A 20,785-nucleotide genomic window follows, 5' to 3' on the forward strand; every position below is an offset into this window, starting at 1 on the left:
ATAGGGATTACGGATTTGCGTGAACCCATCAGTTCTCGTCTAAATTTAGGAAGTATTCATTTTAAGAAATTCAGCAATTATGACTCATTTAGAATCCAATAATTTATAATAATTAAATCTCAAATCTATAATCTTCAAATTCTGACATTATTATTGAGCAACAATATAATAAAAATAATGGCATTCTTAATGTAATTCCACGTTAAGTGTACAACATAAAAAATAAGGGTAACTTGGTGCACTAAACCTGTTCGCTATCTACAAGATTCGAAAAAAAACCAAACCACAAAAATTTATACCAAATGTAGTTTTACCCTACTATATTTCTCCAATAGATTATTTTATTCTATGAATCCCTTTTTGTGTGTGTGTGGCATTACCATTCACTTTGACAACATTCTTTAATCATGTTGATCACATAATAACCAATCTTCCAATTATGCCAAACTCTCTTTCAACATATTAAAATACATAAATAGTACAAAAGTTTTTTAATCATTCTCTCTCTCTTTTTCGTACATGTCTATAAAATCTGAACATTTACGCACCAAATCCTACCTCACCCTCAAAACAAAGAAAGAGAGAAAAAGGGGGCGAAAACAATGAGGAACCAATTGTTACTTTGGTTCATTTTAGGTGCTTTTGTGTTGACCACTTTGAATAGTGTTCATGATGTTTTAGCTCACGAAGAATACATTCGTCTTAGGAAACAACATGGACATGGTGTTGATCATATTCAGCAAATGGAACAACCATTATCAGGAATTCAAATCCACAAGACCGTTCTTGCTCTGACTAAATCTGCATCCATTCATGTTGCAGGATCTAATCTTCTTGGCTCCAAGGTAACGTTTTCTTGTTTCTCTCTTCTTGTTCACCTCTCAATAATATTACTCTCCATCCCATTTTACGTGTCATCATTTTCTTTTTTGTTCGTTCCAAGAAAAACGTTATCTTTCCTTATTTGATAACTATTTAAAAATGCAATTACACTTTTACCCTTATTGGTCCCACTTAATTAAAAAAAAGATAGGAGCACCTTTTTTAATAAAGGTTAATTTGGTAAACATTACCAAGTCTTCTCTTATTTCTTAAACTTCGTATTCGATCAAATGACGACACATAAAATAAAATGGAGGGAGTAGATTATAAAGTAGTGTTGGAGTCAAAAAATTCGTTAATTATGTTCAAGATTTAGAGCCTATTTGAATGGACTTATAGATTATGATTTATAAGTCAAGAGCTAAGATTTCTAAATTATGGCTATTGATTTGGTTTTGTTATTTTAATTTAAAAATAAGTGCTTAGAAGTACTTTTTAAACTAATTATAAACTACAAAAATATTTAGAATTTTAATTTTAAACACACTTAAAATAAGTGGAATCAAATATACTTGATCATAGATTTCAAATATATTTCAATTTAATTGAATATCATATTTGGAATTTACAAAAATTGAGGAGGAAAATAAGTTTGTAGGACCTTTCCAAATTTATGAAATAAAGTGAATACTATAGTATTTATGTATACAAATTTAGGGAGTATTTATTTTAAGAAATTCATCAAATATGTATAAATTATTACTTATTTAGAATTTAATAGCTTAAAATAGTTAAAATCTCAATTCTATAAACTTATAATTCAATTATCAATTTATAGACAAAAAGAAAAAAAGAGCAGCAAGTATCAAAAATCCCTGGAGAAAATAACAAAAACAGAACAAAGAAAAAAGCCAAAAAACTATAACAGACTCTATACTTCCAAACTCATCTCTCTGCTAAAGCCATTTTTTCATGCAAACTTTCACAAACATGTGTCACTCTTCTCCCAATGGGTTTTTCTCCTCTCTTTCACATTTTATTAACAGAGATCAGCATACTGTTCCGCCTTACTTTTTATATAAACTGACGGCCTTAAGTCATTTAAGTAAGGCTTAGGCAACTATTTTATAATGTGTATAAACTGTTTTTGATCACAAGTTTTAAATATTTTTTTCGTTATATTTTTTGTCCAATCAAATATTAACTATTATATAAATTGAAATAAAGAAAGTATTTTTTAAAGAAATTATAAAAACAAATTAAAAAACTCTATGATATTTTCTTCAACAAGGTATAAAAAGGACAAATAAAGGTGAAAATATCGAGAAAGGATAAAAGGAAATCATTCTTTCCCTCCGTTAGTTTATTTGATTCATTCTTCTCGTTGCACTAAATTATTTAAATATGTTGCCTTAAGAATAAATAACTAAAATTTGTCTACTTTATTTTCTCTTCCTCTCCCCAAAAAACAAGATGCAATACTAAATCTTTGCAGAAGTAATATCACATATAATTGGTTGGAAGGCATGTAATTCATGTATAAAATTATTATGATGTTTAATTTGCAATGTAGAACCTTGTGGATAACTTATGAGGGAATTTATGTATTCTTTTATTAAAGATATAACGTGTAAATAAATAATATATAAATAACTAAAACTTGCATAATTAATATTCGCATAAGATAATAGTACATAAATTTCCTCGTAACTAATCTCTACATTACTAATACTTTCATAACTGTAATCAGCTATCAAACAATCCTCAAAAATATATGACATGCGTCTGAATGTATAATTATATATCGTATAAGTACGATTAATCAATGTGTATTCTTACTTCTTCAGTTCACTTAACTATAATAGCTTTGTTCATTTTTCTTCCTCTTATCATTTATTCTTGTGTAGTGGAATTATAATATATGAATTTTTGATGATATATAGGGTGAAGATGTTGAATGGGTTACAATAAACCTTCGGAATGCAAATCCTACAAATGATGATTGGGTTGGAGTTTTTTCACCCGCAAAGTTCAAGTAAGTTTCTATCCTTTTTGTAAGCCCTATTATTATTTTTTTAAGAAAATTAATAAATAATTATATACATAATTTTAAAACTTCCAAATAATGCATAATGCTACTTCCGATAAACATTGGAGTAAGTGTTAAGAATGCGTGACCTACCAATTTTAATACTTTACTCTACTGGTTGCCTATCAGTGGAACAAATAAGCTAACGTGGTTCACAGAAGTAAAACTTGAATATAATATTTTCACGTGGAAAACACCCGGCTCAAGAAAGGTATAAAAAATCATGACCTGTACCTCTACAGGATTTAACCCTAACTTCACTGTAACTCTTGAGCCTCAACAATCAACAAATAACAAGACTTCTTGTAAACTAGGAAATAAAACTTCTAACTCCTATTTCTACAAAACACTAATCTTCCCAATATAAGTGTTTCCAAGTTTTCGAGTTCTCCAGCTTGAAGATGTTAATCCTAACTCAGTTTATACTTCATTGAGACTAGAGATTACAACTCAATTTGACTCAATAACCAACCTATTACACAAAGTCTATGACTCTAAGTAAAGGACTAGGTTGTTTCACTGGCTTCTTTAAGTTGTAGAACTGATTTGCTGATTGATGACTATCTTTTCAGTGCATGAGTGAATCACTTGATTGTCATTTGTTATATTTAAGCCAACTCCTGATGGAGTCCTTTAGTTGATGTACTCTTCTATATTCAATAGGACTCCCAGGTAGTTTCACTCACCTTTTGTTGTCGTCTCTCTCTCTCCTTGCTTGAATATGACTCTTCTCTTTTATCTTATAGTCTTTGCAGGACTTCTTGATCAACTCAACTTCTAGATGTTGCACTTATCCTCTCTTTTGTATCTACTTCAGCTAATGTGATAAGTGTTAAAGCATGTTACTTATCCACTTCTATTTTTACGCAATGTCATCTTACCAGTAGTCTTGCCTGTGATTTGTTTACTTGTGTGGAATAGCTTGCACAACATGTTTCATTCATATGTCAATCATCAAAACTTCACATTTCCTAACAAATTCATCCTTTTTGATGATGATAAACTTAGCAGCACAGCATCCATTTTTAAAATCCTAACACACTTGATAAAAGATTAAAATAGAGAATCACAAAATGAAACAGGTTAATCATTGAGTTTTAAGTATTGTATAATCTATTCTTCCTCTTTTTGGCATTATCGAAAAGATGGCTCCAACAAGTGATAATTGTTTAATAATTCATGGCCACTGGGGCTATCACTAAAACAATCAAAACTCAAAGCAAGAGAATAACAATGCATTATGGAAAAAATAGAAGCAGAACACATTAAGCAAAAAGGTCCATTTCATTCATAAAACAAGATACAATTATCATGACCCAGTAACAGCAAAAAAGAGAAACAATATGGACCAAGAGACAGCAAGGTAAATATGCCTAAGGCACTAAGAAGGGGTTTAAGTGGATGAGGAGGAGAGAGAGGTCAGCTTCCTAATAAAATCAGCATTCTCAGCTCTTTTCTTTTCCAAAGTGGCTGTGAGGGAAGCAATTTGACTTCAAGGACCCGTTTATCATCCTCATGAGCAGCCTAAGTAGCCTCCAATGTAGCCTGAGCAACCTCCACCTCATCCTGTTTTGCAGCCAGTGCATTTCTCAATCTTTGCACTGGATTGTTAGCATTCCTCATAGCAGCAAGTAACATGGTATGGTTCACAGGTCCTATAACATCCTTTGTGGTCTACAGAGACTACACTTTGACTGGTATATGAAAATCCTCAAAAACAGATGCAAGCCAAAATTCATATGGCAAGGCATGACTATTTACATCTTGGACCAAGACCCTTTGCATGTGCTTGATCATGAGTCGGGAAAGATCTATTGGAACTTGAGTATCTAACTGTTCCATCAAAGTAAGATCAAGAAAATTGGCAATTGTTCTTCTCTCTTGTCTATGAAGGATCATTTTGTGAACCACATTAAAATAAAACTGATGAAGAGGTGTCATCTCATGTTTTAGGACCCTATGATAAGTGACAAGATGAGGATTTCCAGAGACTTTCGGGATATATCAAGTGCAGAAGGAAGATTATAGAGAGAAAGCCAGGTTACCTTGACATAATGACCCCATCCCCCAGAAGGAATGCTCAAGATTTGAGCAAGGTCAACAACATAGAGATTAATGGTAATCCCATGAACAGTAGTTGAGAACATCTCACCAATGGCAACCCCATTTGTGTAAAACTCATATACGTCATCCCTTCCAAACTTACGTTGATGGTCACCTTGAAGAAACAAGTGTGACAACCCCTGGGATCTCAACTTAAAAACCAAGATATCCATTTCAGGGCCCCAAAAACTAGTAACAACTCTACCCCTAGTCAACTTACGTTTTTTAAAGTGGAGAACATGGGTTGACTGAGAAGCTTTGTTAGCAGGAGTATCAACATCAATATTGAAGTCAAGATCAAGATCAATCTTAGTAGAAGGTGCAGAGGGAGTATCAGGGAGAAATTCAAATTCTGAGTCAGATGAGTCAGAAGGAACAGGTTTGTTACCTGTTTCTTCGAATGTGAAGTGGACTTTAAAGAAACTTTGGAGGATAAGGAGGCTTTGACAGTAGAGATGGATTTTGAAGAATAGAAAGCCTTTGAAATGGGTTGAAAGGATGATTTTCGAGGCAAGGAGGGTTTTGGGACTTTAGCAATGATTATCTTTTCTTTCTTTGTGAATGAAGAAGAATATCAGCAGAGGAATCATAAGGAGATAGAGAAGCAGAAGTAGTTACACGTTTCCTTTTACTAGCTTTAAGTGCCTCTTCCAAGAAAGCATCTTCCCATTGCTTTTTACCCCGAGTATGAGGAGTAGGAACAACAGGGGAAGATTTTACTGTAGTATCGTCATCAACATTGATGGTGATGGAAGAGGGTTTTCGTTTAGGCTTGGATCTGGACCTTCTAGGGATTAGGTCAGCAATAGAAATGTCATCTCGATCAAGAATCTAGAGAGGAATTGGAGGTGGTAGCGAGGGTTCAGATGATGGTAATGGATTTTGAAAAAATTTGGGAAAGGGGTTCTGGAGGTTCTTGAACATTGCAAAGTCGGACAGTTTAATAGAAATTGGGGGTGGAATGAGTGGGGGTAAGGTAATTTTTGGATGAAGTATAATGATGGTGGAGGGACTGGTAGTAGATTCTATAGAGAAAGAAGATTAGGAAGACACTATTAAAGAGGTTGTTGTGATTGCGCAGAGATTGAAGAAGTCGTGAAGAGTAAGTAGAAGGAATAAGCATATTTAAGAAGGAAAGAAGGAAGATGAAATGTGATGTGAAGTGTATGTGGTGGAAGAAACGTAATGATTAAGGGGTTCAGTTCTGATGGGAAAGATCTGGCATCCTTTCTGAAGGAGAAGGACTTTTGGGTTTTGGCGGTTTAATTGTAACGGAAAGGAATATGTAGACAACCTGTTTCTCTTTATGCTATGATGGGAAAGCAATAATCATACCTGAGTTCTGAATAAACAACGGACAAAATTGCCTTGATGCTCTAGTTTTTCTGCAAAATCAACACATAGCTGAGTCAATTTACCCTGAAATCTTAGAATTAGGACACATAATAAAAATGTGTAAGACTGAATTAATCAACAATCACTTAAAAACAGCTTATTCTAGTCAATCATTGAGGGTGATTTATACAATTTTAATCATCCCTAAGGCTAACCTATTTTTTTTAAAGTGTTCCCTACTCAAAACCTTAGTGAATATGTCAGCAATTTGTTCCTCAGAAGAACAAAACATAATTGATATATGACCTTTTTCAACATTATCTCTAAGAAAGTGATGTCTAATATAAATATGCTTAGTTCGTTTATGTTGAACAGGATTTTTGGCTATGTTAATGACACTTGTATTATCACAAAAAATAGGAACATAGCCAACATCTATACCAAAATCCACAAGTTGTCGCTTAATCCATAATAATTGACCACAACAAGAACCTGCAGCAACATATTCAGCTTCAGCAGTAGATAAAGCTATTGAATTTTGCTTCTTGGTAGACTAGGTAATTAAACATGATCCAAGGAAGTGTACCACGCCTGTAGTGCTCTTCCTGTCAACCAAATATCATGCATAGTCAGCATCAGAATACCCAGCCAAGTTGAAATTACTACCTTTTGGATACGATAAACCAAGATCACTGGTTCCTTAGAGATCTAAAAATCCTTTTTACAGATTTTAGATGAGACTCTTTAGGATTTGCTTGAAATCAGATGAAAATTAGATGAAAATTTTTCGTATTCATTTATTATGTTGATAAAATTGTGATATTGCAGTTGAGTAGATCGAAGAGAAGAAATCTAGTATTTAACTAGTCAGATTTTGCAATTATGGTGAATTAGAAATCCTTCTAGCTGCCATTATAACAACTTCTTCAATTTAAACGGTGAAAGATGAATTCATTTTGTAGTGATCAGCATTGCCACAATACGCGCAAACATGTTTGGAGATGAGATTTGACGTTTGGAGATAAAGAATTCCGTTGGGCTTTTTATTAATTGTAGAAGACAATATTAATTAACAATTAAAAATAATGACGTGTATTAGACACTTGACACTTAAAATAATAATTTTAAAAGGTTAATTCTTCAACTCACGCCTATTGGGGGTGTTCTCACCTCCCATGATAGGTCAGCAATGGGAGAGGTATAAAATACAGTAAAAAATGTTTAGGGGGTAATAGGACTCTAGTAAATGTTGAGTGTGTAGTTGGGATTTTGACTAAAGGTTGGAGGGGTAATTAACCATTTTCTCGATTTTCAAATAATACATGTTACGCTTTTTGTCCAAACTTTTTTGTCATTGATAGGTAATTATATTTTTAACTATTCCAATTAAGTGACACTGATTAATTTTGAAAGTCAATCAAATATTTTATATTTTTAAATTTTTAAGTTAATTTTTATGATCTATAGTATTTTTTGCACTTTTTTAAATATATAACAGATTAATTTTTTTTAGATATTTTAAGCTGTTAGATATTATAATTTATAATTCTTTTTATTAATTTTCAAATAATATATGTTACTCTTTTTGTCCAAACTTTTGTGGCAATAGTCAATTATATTTTTAAACGAATTTAAGTTTTTAAATACTGTGATTTATAATTATTTTTTTCTATTTCAATTTAAATGACCCTAATATAATTTCGAGAGTCATCCAAATATTTTAATCTTTTAATTTTTTTAAGTTATTAATTATTGTAATTTACAGAATTTATTTTATATTTTTTGAAATATATATCAAATTAAAAAAATAAAACAAACAAATTAAAATGGATGAAAAAAATGAAGACAAGAGAAAGGACCAGTGAAGTTGTGCCAAAGTAGATAGATTGACCTTTAAATTTTTTAAGTTGTTAATTATTATGATTTATAGTTTTTTTTAACGTATTTTTTTGAAATATATAACGGATATTTTTTTTATAGATATTTAAGTTGTTAACTATTGTAATTTATAATACTTTTTATATAATTTCCAAATAATATATTTCTCTCTTTGTCTAAAATTTTATCGCATTGATAGTCAATTATACTTTTTAAATATTTTTTTAATTATTATAATTTGTAATATATTTTCTTCTATTTCAGTTTAAGTGATGCAATGCTTAGATGGCCATAATAATTAATTAGGGATGATATTGAAAAAATTGCGACTGAAGCAGCGAAGCAGAGATGTTTTAAATGACTTATAATAGTTAATTAGAAGTGATATAGTAAAATTACTATAAAAAATTTATGGAAAAAAAAATAAGCGGGACTCATATAAGACGTCAAGTTAATTTAACATTAAGTATTATTAGTTTTTTAATACTTAGATGACTTTATAATAATATTTTAATATTAATTTTTAATACTTAGATAACTTATAATACTTAATTAGCAGCGCTGTGGTAAAATTACGATTGAAGCGGTTGAAGCAGACATATCATAAATATTTGTTTTATTTTTTTTAATTAGATATTTCTCCCTCTGTTTAAAAAAGAATGACCTAATTTTACTTGACACGGAGTGTAAGAAAATAAAGAAAACTTGAATCTTGTGGTTTTAAATTAAAGATATGTCAAATGTATCAAAATGTCCTTCAATCTTGTGGTCTTAAATATATCACGTGGAAAGTTAAAATCAAAAAGTTGTCAAAAAAGGAAAAGGGTCATTCTTTTTGAAATGGATTAAAAAGGAAAGTAGGTCATTCTTTTTTTAAACTAACAAGTATTAATTTTTTAATATATAAATAATATATAATAATTAATTAAGAATGATATAATAAAATTATGAAGTGAACTGAATGGAGGACAACCGACAGCTGCTCAAACTCCGTCTTATTATATAAGAGAATTCATTTTTCACTTTTTTATGTTAATCATTAATTTTTTCGGTTAATTTTGCTAAACAATTTGGGAGTATCTCTCACGGACTTGGCACTTTTCACCAACCCATCAGGATCAGGAGAATCAAGAGTAAATATTTACTTTTCACGTGACTTAATTATTTAGTAAAACCGTCGCGTATTTTTGAAAAGGAAAAAGTACTATGTACTTATTTGAGAAATGGAGCAAATTAATTAAGGGTATGTAATATGTTTGAGATACCATTTCATAATAAAATTAAGGTGTAATTGATTGTAATTAAATAATCTCTAGGTTATGTAGTTATTATTTTAATAATTACACAACCAAGTTATTATACGTTAATATCATACAGTAAAGACAATTTAGTATTTTTATTTTTTGAAAAAAAAAAAAACAATTTGTGATCCAAATAAACCCTAATATGTTAATCTAACGAGTAAATGTTTCAATTGCAGTGAATCCTATTGTCCCCCGGTTACCATCGATGAACAAAAATATGGAGCTCCTTTTTTGTGTACTGCCCCCTTAAAGGTATCTCTAAATTCATTTGATATGTGTTTGTTCCATTTGTTTCATTTTATGTAACAAAACAATATTTGTTGAATTTAAGTAATAAAAATCGACACTATAAAAAATTCTTACCCCATCAAGTCATCTTTACCTTAGGTGGCTTGTTGAAAAATACATAACATAAATATTTATATTGATGGTATATACACTTCACTCTATTTTGTTTGTTCAATTCCATTTTTTTTTTTTAATTTGTACAACTTTCTAAATTTTGCAACAATTTAACTTAAAATTTTCAATTTTAATGTAGGTACATTTGATTTTTTTGTGTTGTTTTTGTTACAGTTCAAATATGCAAATTACCAGAATGCCAATTACACCAAGACTGGGAGGACTTCACTTAAATTCCGTCTAATCAACCAGCGTGGGGATTTCTCCTTTGCCTTCTTCTCTGGTGGTTTGGAGAATGTAATTATACTATGATGCTTCCCTACACATTTCTATTTTTTCCTTTTTGGTTATTGATAAACTCGTTCGAACCCTTTTGTCAAATGTACTACTTTTGGAAGATCCGATATGCACCCGTCAACATATTCAAAGAGTGCAAGCAACATACAGAAGGCGTTGATTTCTCACATTGTCACTTAACTAGCTAATAGTTATTATCTCAGAAACTTTCAGTGTCGAGGAAAAAATGTAAACAAGAGAGGTATTTCATGAGATAATAATTGTTAGTTGAGCGACCATACGAGAAATCAACCCGATACAAGAGTACTTGAGCTTTGTAGGATATGTGTTATACTTCATGCTAATGATCATTATGATTTATGTTTGTCCTATATTTTGAAACTGTAACTTTGATGAGACTTGGATATGGACTAATTGATTCATGTGTTTTACAGCCTAAGTTGATAGGCATCTCAAATTTCGTCGGCTATGCCAATCCGAAAGCGCCTCTTTATCCGCGTCTTGCTCTTGGCAAGTCATGGGATATTGTAAGTTCTTTTTTCTTGCTATGCACTTATTAACTCTTCTTCCTTAAGATACATTTGTGATTTATGAACCTGTATATGTTACGTGGGGTTCAATATCAATATTGATTGTAGTAGTGTGTCGAGGTGATCAATTCATCAAGTCCTTAAATTGGAGTTGATTCGTTAATTCGAATCCCCTTGTTAGAATTCCTGCTGTGTCACTGCATACAAGTTGGAGATTCGTGTTTACTTGTTAAGCATCTAGTAATCTAGTGCTCGTATCATGTCATGAGATTAACTTGTGTCTTTTTTATTTCTCCTAGATGACGGTCACTTGGACAAGTGGTTACAACATAGACGAGGCTGTTCCATTTGTCGAATGGGGTTGGAAGGGCCAAGAGCAAAAGCGTTCCCCAGCCGGGACACTGACATTTCATCGGAACAGCATGTGTGGTATGAAAACTTCTATGAAAAAATGACTTTGTTGAGATTATTAGATGATTAGCTGCTAAGATATTTATGTGCCATGTCAGCAGTTAGTTGGATGGTTTAGGATGCTTAGTGGTAGATTAGCTGGTGACAGCTGTGCAGCTATGCACCTTATTTCCGTTTCTATATAACTGATAGGCTAGAGATATTTTCATATTCATTCAGTTTAATATTCATTCAGTTCAATGAAAAATCCCCATATGGGTTTTCAATTGTCTCTCCCCCTTCTCTCTGTTTCAGCTATTTTGCTCCCTTTAGGTTAAGATTTCGTCATGGTATCAGAGATAGGTTGCAATTATTGATCAAATTGCAGCTCGTAGTAGTTTGATTTAGCTTGCAGATTCCTATTTTCGTGCAATTTACTCCGTTCATCGTCCATTTTCTCTCCTCTATAGTGAAAATTTCGATTTGATTTGCTCAAAGTTATCCATCTATGGATGAAAACACCGAAAGTTAGGTAAATTCAAGGAAGGAAACTACAGATTCAAACAATCCTTTATACATGCATCCCTCTGAAAGTGCTCGATCTGCGTTGGTCCCGGTGGTGTTTGATGGAAGTGGATATAGGTCCTGGAGATGAAGCGTGCTTAAGGCAATTTCCGTGAAGAACAAAGTTGGTTTTGTTACTGGAAAATGTAAGAAACCTGTTGTAGAAGACGCTAGTTACGAACAATGGATGTGCTGTTATGATATGGTAACTTTATGGATCCTTAATTCGCTCACGAAGGATTTGGGAGATAGTTTACAATTCGTAAACGATGCCAGAGAACTCTGGCAGGAATTAGAAGATCGATATGATCAAACAAACAGTGCGAAATTATACCAGGTGCAGAGAGAGATCAATGACCTGAGTCAGGGAGCCTTAGATATCACTGGTTACTACACGAAGATGAAAAAGTTGTGGGAAGAGTTCAGTGCCCTGACTACACATGCAGAATGTACCTGTCATTGCACATGTGGGGCTAAGATGAGCATGCAAAAGGCTGAGCAAGATAGGAGGTTGATTTTGTTTCTAATGGGACTAAATGAGGTGTACACCGTAGTGAGAGGGAGTATGCTTATGATGAATCCACTGCCCACTGTTGCACAAGCTTTTTCCATACTCATCCAAGAGGAGAAGCAACGGGAAGTTAGGCCAAGCAGCCAATAGTTTTTGGAATCTGCATCTATGTACGCAAATAGAGCTAGTGGCAGTAACTCGAAGGGACATTACAGTCACAATCAGAACAACATCAATACTGGAAATTTCAGAACAAACTACAGTGGTAACTCAAGTACTGACTATAGAAATGATGGATACAATTCTAACAGACCTAGACCATTTTGTGAGCATTGTAGGAGACCCGGGCACACTAAAGACAAATGTTTCAAGATCCATGGATACCCACAGGGCCCTTCTTTTCCTCCTTCACAGGCTCCTAGGTACAACAATTACAATAATAACAAAGGAAAACGACTTGCAGCAAATGCATATGGTGAAAGTTTTGACACCGGAGAGAATGAATGTGGACCAAGTGAACATGGAAGAGCAATGCAACATCTAACCAAGGAACAATATGGACAACTGGTCAAGATATTGGGTAGTTTGCAGATTGGTACCAATACAAATGAAACTTCAACTTTGAATGGCGATGTACATGGAGGAGCTGTAAACTTCGCAGGTATTATTGCTTGCTCTACTTCTGTTGAACATGGGAATCAATGTAGTGAATTGCCTAGATCGAATGTTGATACTTGGATCCTTGCTTCTGGAGCAACAAACCACATGACTCACAACAGAAAAATCCTCATTAATGCAAAATCACTAATATATCCCTTCCTAGTGTCTTTACCAAATGGTTACAAAGTTAAGGTGACTCTAATTGGTGATGTTGTTCTTAGTCCAACCATCACTCTAAAGCAAGTCTTATTTGTTCCTTGTTTCAAGTTTAATTTGATTTCCATCGCTGATTTAACAGTTCAACTCAATTGTGTTGTAGTCTTTACCAGATTTTCATGCCTTTTTCTACAGGGCCCTTCACAGAAGAGGCCTCTGGAGATTGGTAGCACTAAAGGCAGTCTTTATCTTCACTACTCAGAATCAAGTCAAGCCAAATCTAATCCTTCTTCTGCTGCTTTGTCAAATTCCACTGTTAATTCATGTTCTGGGGATATACATAAAGTGTCTAATTCTTTCATTACTAAGTCTAGTTGTTCTACTGATGTGTCAAATTCCCTTGTGGTGTCTTGTAATAAGTCTGCACCTAGTGTTTCCTCTACTGTGTTTCCTTGTAGTAAACTCATCTCCACTTGTCGTAAGTTTGTAACAAAGGATTCTATTTCATTTAATGAAAGGGATTTTTTTGTTAATAATGCATCTTTACCTGCTGAAATGGATGTAAATATCTTATGGCATCACAGATTGGGACATGTGCCCTTTGTTAAAATGAGGAGTATCCCCTCTATACCAGCCTCTTTTCCACATAAACAACCTTTTTTTGGTCATATATGTCCCATGGCCAGACAAAGCAGATTGCCATTTCCCCAAAAGACTACCAATTCTACTCAAGTTTTTCAGTTACTGCATGTAGACCTCTGGGGCCCTTACAATGTTGAAACCCATGATAAATGCAGATATTTCATTACCTTTGTGGATGACTATAGTAAATGCACTTGGACACACCTACTTAGTTGCAAGAGCAATGCCTTACACACTATCAAAATATTTTTTTCTATGGTGGAAAACCAATTTAATACTACCATTAAAATCATCAGAACTGATAATGGTTTGGAATTCTGCAATCATGAATCCAAAAATTTTTTCCGACTCAAAGGAATTGTACACCAAAAGACTTGTCCCTACACAACACAACAAAATGATGTGGTGGATAGAAAACACAAATACCTCCTTGAGACAGCAAGAGCACTCTTCTACCAATCCAAATTGCCTCTCATATATTGGGGTGAATGCATTCTTACATCCACCTACATAATCAATAGACTGCCCTCTTCTTCCATACATAATCTCACCCTTTATGAACGATTATATAAGAAAAAACCCCTTTACTGCCACCTTAGGAGTTTTGGCTGCCTTTGCTATCCCACCACACTCAAGAATCACAAAGATAAATTTGAGCCTAGATCACTTCCTCATGTGTTTGTAGGATACCCTTATGGAACCAAAAGTTACAGGGTTCTTAATCTAGCCACTAGAAAGATATATGTTTCAAGGGATGTGTTGGTTTATGAAAATATTTTTCCTTTTGTTCTATCTTCTGATCCTAGAGACATGCACTATGATTTTGGTAACTCTTCTTCTTTTCCTGTGTCTAATTGCCCTTCTGTCGTGTCTACTGGTTGGTCTTGTCCCAAACCTTTTGACTATGTCTCCTCTAACACATCTCCTTCCTCACCACCCACTCACACCGATCTTGATAACCCTATTGAGTCACTACATTCCGGTCGTCATGAGGAGTCACCTGAACCAGTACTTGATAGTGATTTGGGATTTTCCTTGCCTGATGATACTTCCCCGAGTCACACATCTCATCATACTAACTCCAGTACACATATTTCATCCACACCTATCAACAACGATCCCTCTACTCCACACTTATCCACTCTTGAAGTTGCTCCAAATAGACCATCTAGATTACACAAGTTACCCTCTTATCTGAAAGACTATGTTTGTACTCTTCCTAGTCTTTACTCTGTTCCTATCACCTCAACTAGTAACACTGCTAGTTCCCATTCTACCTCACATAGTCCCAGCTCTTACTTCTGCTCCCATCTTTCTGCTACTCATCACATATCCCTTAATGCCTTGGATCCTGCTAGTCAACATTTGATCAAAGCTGTTTCACTTGATTGTGAGCCTATCTCATATGAAGAGGCTGCAAGATTGCCTGCTTGGCAAACAACAATGAATCAGGGATTTGAAGCATTTCATGCTAACGACACTTGGGATTTAGTCCCTCTTCCACATAGAAAGAAGGCTATAGGTTGCAAGTGGGTGTATAAAATAAAACACAAAGCTGATGATAGTGTGGAAAGACTCAAGGCAAGGTTGGTTGTAAAAGGGTACACTCAACAGGCTGGAATAGACCATACGGAGACTTTTTCACCTGTTGTGAAGATGACAACTGTGAGGACTTTAATTGGTGTTGCAGTAAAAAGAGGGTGGGACATCTTTCAACTTGATGTGAATAATGCGTTCCTACATGGAGACCTACATGAGGAGGTGTATATGCAAATCCCACCAGGTTTAGTAGTAGATAGATCTGGTTTAGCATGTAAGCTGAAAAAATCCCTATACGGGCTCAAGCAAGCTAGTCTAATGGTACGCAAAGTTGAATGATGCACTATTCTCAAGAGGATATCACCATTCCATGTATGACTACTCACTTTTTTACAAAAAGGAAGGCTCTTTAATGACCTTTGTTGCTGTTTACGTTGATGATGTTATCATCACAGGGACTAATTTGGATGAAATTCAGTCCTTGAAAGATTTTCTTCATCATACTTTTCGGATCAAGGACCTAGGCAAGCTTCACTATTTTTTGGGATTGGAAGTTTTATATGAATCTGATGGTGTGTTGATCACTCAGAGGAAGTTCACTGCAGACTTGATTATAGAGTTCAACTTCTCCCATTGCCCTCTGTGACATCTCCTCTTAATCCTTCAATAAAGTTGAGAGCTGACACGGGTATTCTTCTCTCTGACCCTGGGTTGTACAGGAAGCTTGTAGGGAAGTTAAATTTCTTAACTGGCACAAGGTTGGACATTGCTTATAGCGTCCAACACTTGAGCCAATACATGCATCAACCCAGGGACACTCATTTAAAAGCTGCTTTTCATTTTCTGAGGTACCTTAAGGGCAATCCCGATTTGGGTATCTTCATGTCTAAACAACCAGTCTATACAGTGAATGCTTATTGCGATTCTGATTGGGCATCATGTCCCGAGTCAAGGAAGTCAGTCAGTGGTTATATTGTCTTACTTGGGGATAGCCCTATAAGCTGGAAATCGAAGAAACCGTCCACTATTTCATTGTCATCCGCAGAGGCAGAATATAGATCCTCGAGGAAAGTCATAGGTGAACTGGTGTGGCTTACTAGATTACTTGAAGAACTTGATACACCAGCCCCTCTGCCCATACCTGTACATTGTGATAGTCAAGTTGCTTTACACATTGCACGGAATCCAGTTTTCCACGAGCGTACCAAACACATCGAGATCGACTGTCATTTTGTCCGCACCAAACTTCAAGATGGATTAATTTCTTTACATCATATTCCGACTCATGCTCAGCTCACTGACATTTTCACCAAGACATTGAGAGGCATCAAACACTCCACACTCCTAGGCAAGCTGGCTGTGAGTTCCTCACGTCCACCTTGAGGGGGGGTGTTGAGATTATTAGATGATTAGCTGCTAAGATATTTATGTGCCATGTCAGCAGTTAGTTAGTTAGTTAGTTGGATGGTTTAGGATGCTTAGTGGTAGATTAGCTGGTGACAGCTGTGCAGCTATGCACCTTATTCCGTTTCTATATAACTGATAGGCTAGAGATATTTTCATATTCATTCAGTTTAATATTCATTCAGTTCAATGAAAAATCCCCATATGGGTTTTCAATTGTCTCTCCCCTTTCTCTCTGTTTCAGCTATTTTGCTCCCTTTAGGTTAAGATTTCGTCAGACTTATTTTTTCCTCTGCTTTTCTGGTACGTGTATTGTAATTAAAGTTGAAGATAGAATAGCAGAGGGTAAAAAAAAAAAGAGTAGGAGAGAATACAATTGTTGAATGATTTAGTATTATGCATTCATTTTTGCATTTTCATACTGAATTACGTTATGAGCCTGTTTGTAGGAACGCCTGCAAGAACTGTGGGCTGGCGCGATCCTGGATTCATACATACAAGTTTCCTCAAAGATTTGTGGCCAAACATGGTGTAAGTTTTTCTAGTGGCTTGATTACGTAGGAGCGAGTTATTTCATCCTGACATGTCACACCCCGTTTTGAGCTCTTATTTTGTGAATTTTCAGGTACACATACAAGTTGGGTCACATGTTAAACAATGGTTCAATTGTTTGGAGCAAGAAATATTCATTTAAATCTCCTCCTTTTCCGGGGCAAGAGTCATTGCAACGTATTGTGATATTTGGAGACATGGGGAAGGTAAACCACTAAAACTATCCGTTGTTCTAACACAATATCAAGATTATCATATCTTTATTTCTAAATGTTGAAGAATGTGGTTTTCCCATAACAGTTCTTTTAATTCGTTTTGTTCTTTCAGCAAGAACGCGATGGTTCAAATGAATATGCTAATTATCAGCCTGGTTCACTTATGACAACTGACACCCTTATTAAGGATCTTGATAACATTGACGCGGTTTTCCTTATTGGAGATCTCCCCTATGCAAACGGATATATCTCACAATGGGACCAATTTACAGCTCAGGTGGAGCCAATAACATCGAGAGTACCTTTCATGATTGCCAGGTTTGCTCATCATCACCAATTCCTCTGTCACTGATATTGCATTTCACAGAGTTCTTGTTCTAACTGTCTGCGTGGAAAATTTTGTTTGCAGCGGTAATCATGAAAGAACTTGGGAAAATAGTGGATCTTTATACACAGGTCTGGACTCAGGTGGAGAATGTGGTGTACCAGCCGAAACATTATACTATGTCCCTGCAGAAAATAGAGCTAAGTTCTGGTATGTGATTCATGTCATATATATTCAGATTGCAAGTGATGTTAAAATCCTTAAATGTTACTTTTCATTGTTTTTCCTCATCGATTTTAACATTAAATGTGCATATTGTTGACAGGTATGCAGCTGATTATGGCATGTTCCACTTCTGTATAGGAGACACTGAGCATGACTGGAGAGAGGGATCTGAGCAATACAAGTTCATCGAGCAATGCTTTGCGTCAGCCAATAGACACAAACAACCTTGGTTGATTTTCGCTGCTCATCGTGTTCTAGGTTACTCGTCCAATGATTGGTACGCTAAGGAAGGTTCGTTTGAAGAGCCAATGGGAAGGGAGCACTTGCAAAAGCTCTGGCAAAAGTATAAGGTTGATATGGCATTCTTTGGGCACGTCCATAACTATGAAAGAGTTTGCCCTATTTATCAGGTACACATCATATTTCTAAAATTTGCAACAATAGTGGAAAGGATACTGTTAGTTCACTTAGATATATACTTGAAAGCCATTCATGTTATTGTTTGTCAATTTGTTGTATGGACAGAATCAATGTGTGAACAAGGAGACATCACACTACTCTGGCATAGTGAACGGGACAATTCATGTCGTCGTTGGTGGAGGAGGAAGCCATTTGAACACATTCACCACCATTAACACCACATGGAGTGTGTTCAAAGATTATGACTATGGATTTGTCAAACTTACAGCATTTAACCAATCTTCCCTTCTCTTTGAGTACAAGAAGAGCAGAGATGGCAAAGTGTATGATTCTTTTACAATCTCAAGAGACTATAAGGATGTCTTAGCTTGTGTCCATGATGGTTGTGAACCAACTACTTTGGCTAGTTAAACTCAAATGTGTCTTGAAGTGTATGTACCTTCAAGTTCTTGTTTCTTTTTGGGTTTAACCAACCAGTACCTGAAGCATTCTGGCATGACTGATCTGGATATGCGCAGAGTAAATCCAGTAGAGGGCTTAAGAGCACCATCAAGTTGGTTCTAGCTAGTTTTCTAGAGCTAGTAGTATTTAGATCTTGTCTTTTTTCCCCTTTTATTATGGTTATTTTGGCTTTTATGTTGCCTCCTTTAAAGTGGATGTAAACTATCAGTTTTTCTTAATTTTGGAATAACGAAGAGAGGCATATTGGGGTAACTAATTATGAATTTATCTTGTCCAAAAGTGAAAAGATTTTTCAATTTACACATCTCTTATTGTTTTACTCGAGCGAGGGTCTATTAGAAACAACCTCTGTACTTTTACAAAATAGGAGTAAAATTGTGTGTATACAATCCTCCTCATATCTTACTTGTATCCTATCCTACTTGTAGGATTATAGTGTGTATGTTGTTTGTTTATTGTAACTCCATATGCCTTATTTAAGCAACTTGGGGATATTATTGTTCAATTTGGAATTTAAATTTTATCCGAACACTACCAATTTGGAGACGTTATTTATCCGTTCTTAATGTCTTTGGAAATACATTTTCCATCGACCAACCAATAATATACTCCCTTAGTTCCGTTTTACTTTCCCCTTCTGTTCTGGTTGACGTGACTCTCGTTGACATGACACCTTCTTTAAAAAAATATATATTAGAAATTTATTTTATTAAACTAACATTATTGATTATGTTTCGAAAATGTAAGTTTAGGTATTATACTTGCTCTGTTCCTAATACTTATCGTTCTTTCTAAAAATAGATATTTCATAATACCTATCAGTTTAAAAAATTAAGACATAATTAATTGTTTGTTTTCATCTTTATCCTTAGTCATAAATATAAAAATTAATATAGTACAAAAAAAAAGAGCGAAACATTAAATAAAAATTAGCAGTAATAAAAAAGGATAATTTAGTCAAATTACTTATTAGTTAATACTTTTTTAAGGGGTGTGCAACTTAAACGATGACAGGTAAATAGGAATGGAGGGGTACACTATATACTCATTTAATGATAGAGTTAGTATTGAAAGAACATGATAAACTTATCTTGATTTTATAAATTTAATAAACGGAAAAAGGACAAATATACCCTCGAACTATGATAAATGGTGTGTATATACCCTCTATCATACTTTGGGTACACCTATGCCCGTACAGTTAATGAAATGGTATATATATGCCCCTCACACTAACAGTAGGGGCATATGTGTACCCAAAGTATGACGGAGGGTATATAGGTACCATTTATAATAGTTCGGGGGTATATTTGTTCCTTCTTATTTTATTTTTTTATTCCAAATTACTAACCCAAATCCGCTACCCGACACAATAAACCACTACCCGACCAGATTCCAATTAAAATTCAAAAGGCGCCTATCTAATAGACGTGATATTCTCACCCTTATAACGAAATACACACAATACATAAATACTTACTATTATCTATTTTTTTTCCTAAAAAATCATAACACCCAAAAAGAAAATACTAAACAAATTGAGCCACTCACGTTTCAATTTTCAACGAAATTCCGTCGAGAAAACACCTACCCACCATCAGTCAATACCACATTGCCATCATCTTCATTTTATTGAACCAAAAATACCCTACCGATGAACCATCATTGCACCTCTAGCTCCGGCCACCTTCGACCTAATCTCCACTTCCTTCAACTAGTAAACACTAACTAATAGCAACAATCAATCACTGAAATTTGATTGGGGATCATGTTTAAGAGGAGAAAAGGGAGTATCGGGTTTGAAATAAAATATAGAGGCCTGATCGAGTTGGTTTGCAATCAGGTTTGATGGTTTTATTTGGTTAGGTAGTGGGTTTGAGTTAATTATTTGAGATAAAAAAATTAAAACAGTCAAGAGACAAATATATCCCCAAACTATGATAAATGATACGTATATACC

General features: G+C 34.4%; 1 protein-coding gene across 2 annotated transcripts; it reads left to right on the plus strand.

Annotated features, from left to right (window-relative positions):
- The first annotated feature begins 395 nt into the window (after positions 1-395).
- Positions 396-19,081, plus strand: LOC124885571 (nucleotide pyrophosphatase/phosphodiesterase-like). 2 transcript variants are annotated; one of them, XM_047393503.1, is made up of 12 exons: positions 396-845; positions 2,766-2,857; positions 9,708-9,783; positions 10,108-10,230; positions 10,665-10,757; positions 11,060-11,189; positions 17,076-17,157; positions 17,252-17,384; positions 17,506-17,711; positions 17,803-17,928; positions 18,044-18,353; positions 18,469-19,081. In XM_047393503.1, exons 1-12 carry the CDS (start codon positions 603-605, stop codon positions 18,772-18,774), a joined length of 1,920 nt encoding a protein of 639 aa, XP_047249459.1. In that variant the 5' UTR covers positions 396-602; the 3' UTR covers positions 18,775-19,081. The 2 variants fall into 2 exon arrangements, with proteins under 2 accessions (XP_047249459.1, XP_047249460.1); XM_047393504.1 differs by lacking the exons at positions 396-845; positions 2,766-2,857; positions 9,708-9,783; ... (1 more) ...; positions 10,665-10,757; positions 11,060-11,189 and adding an exon at positions 12,384-12,886.
- Positions 19,082-20,785: the final 1,704 nt, after the last annotated feature.

This window comes from Capsicum annuum, chromosome 7 (genome assembly GCF_002878395.1).
Source record: "Capsicum annuum cultivar UCD-10X-F1 chromosome 7, UCD10Xv1.1, whole genome shotgun sequence".
Classification (NCBI taxonomy): Eukaryota; Viridiplantae; Streptophyta; class Magnoliopsida; order Solanales; family Solanaceae; genus Capsicum; species Capsicum annuum.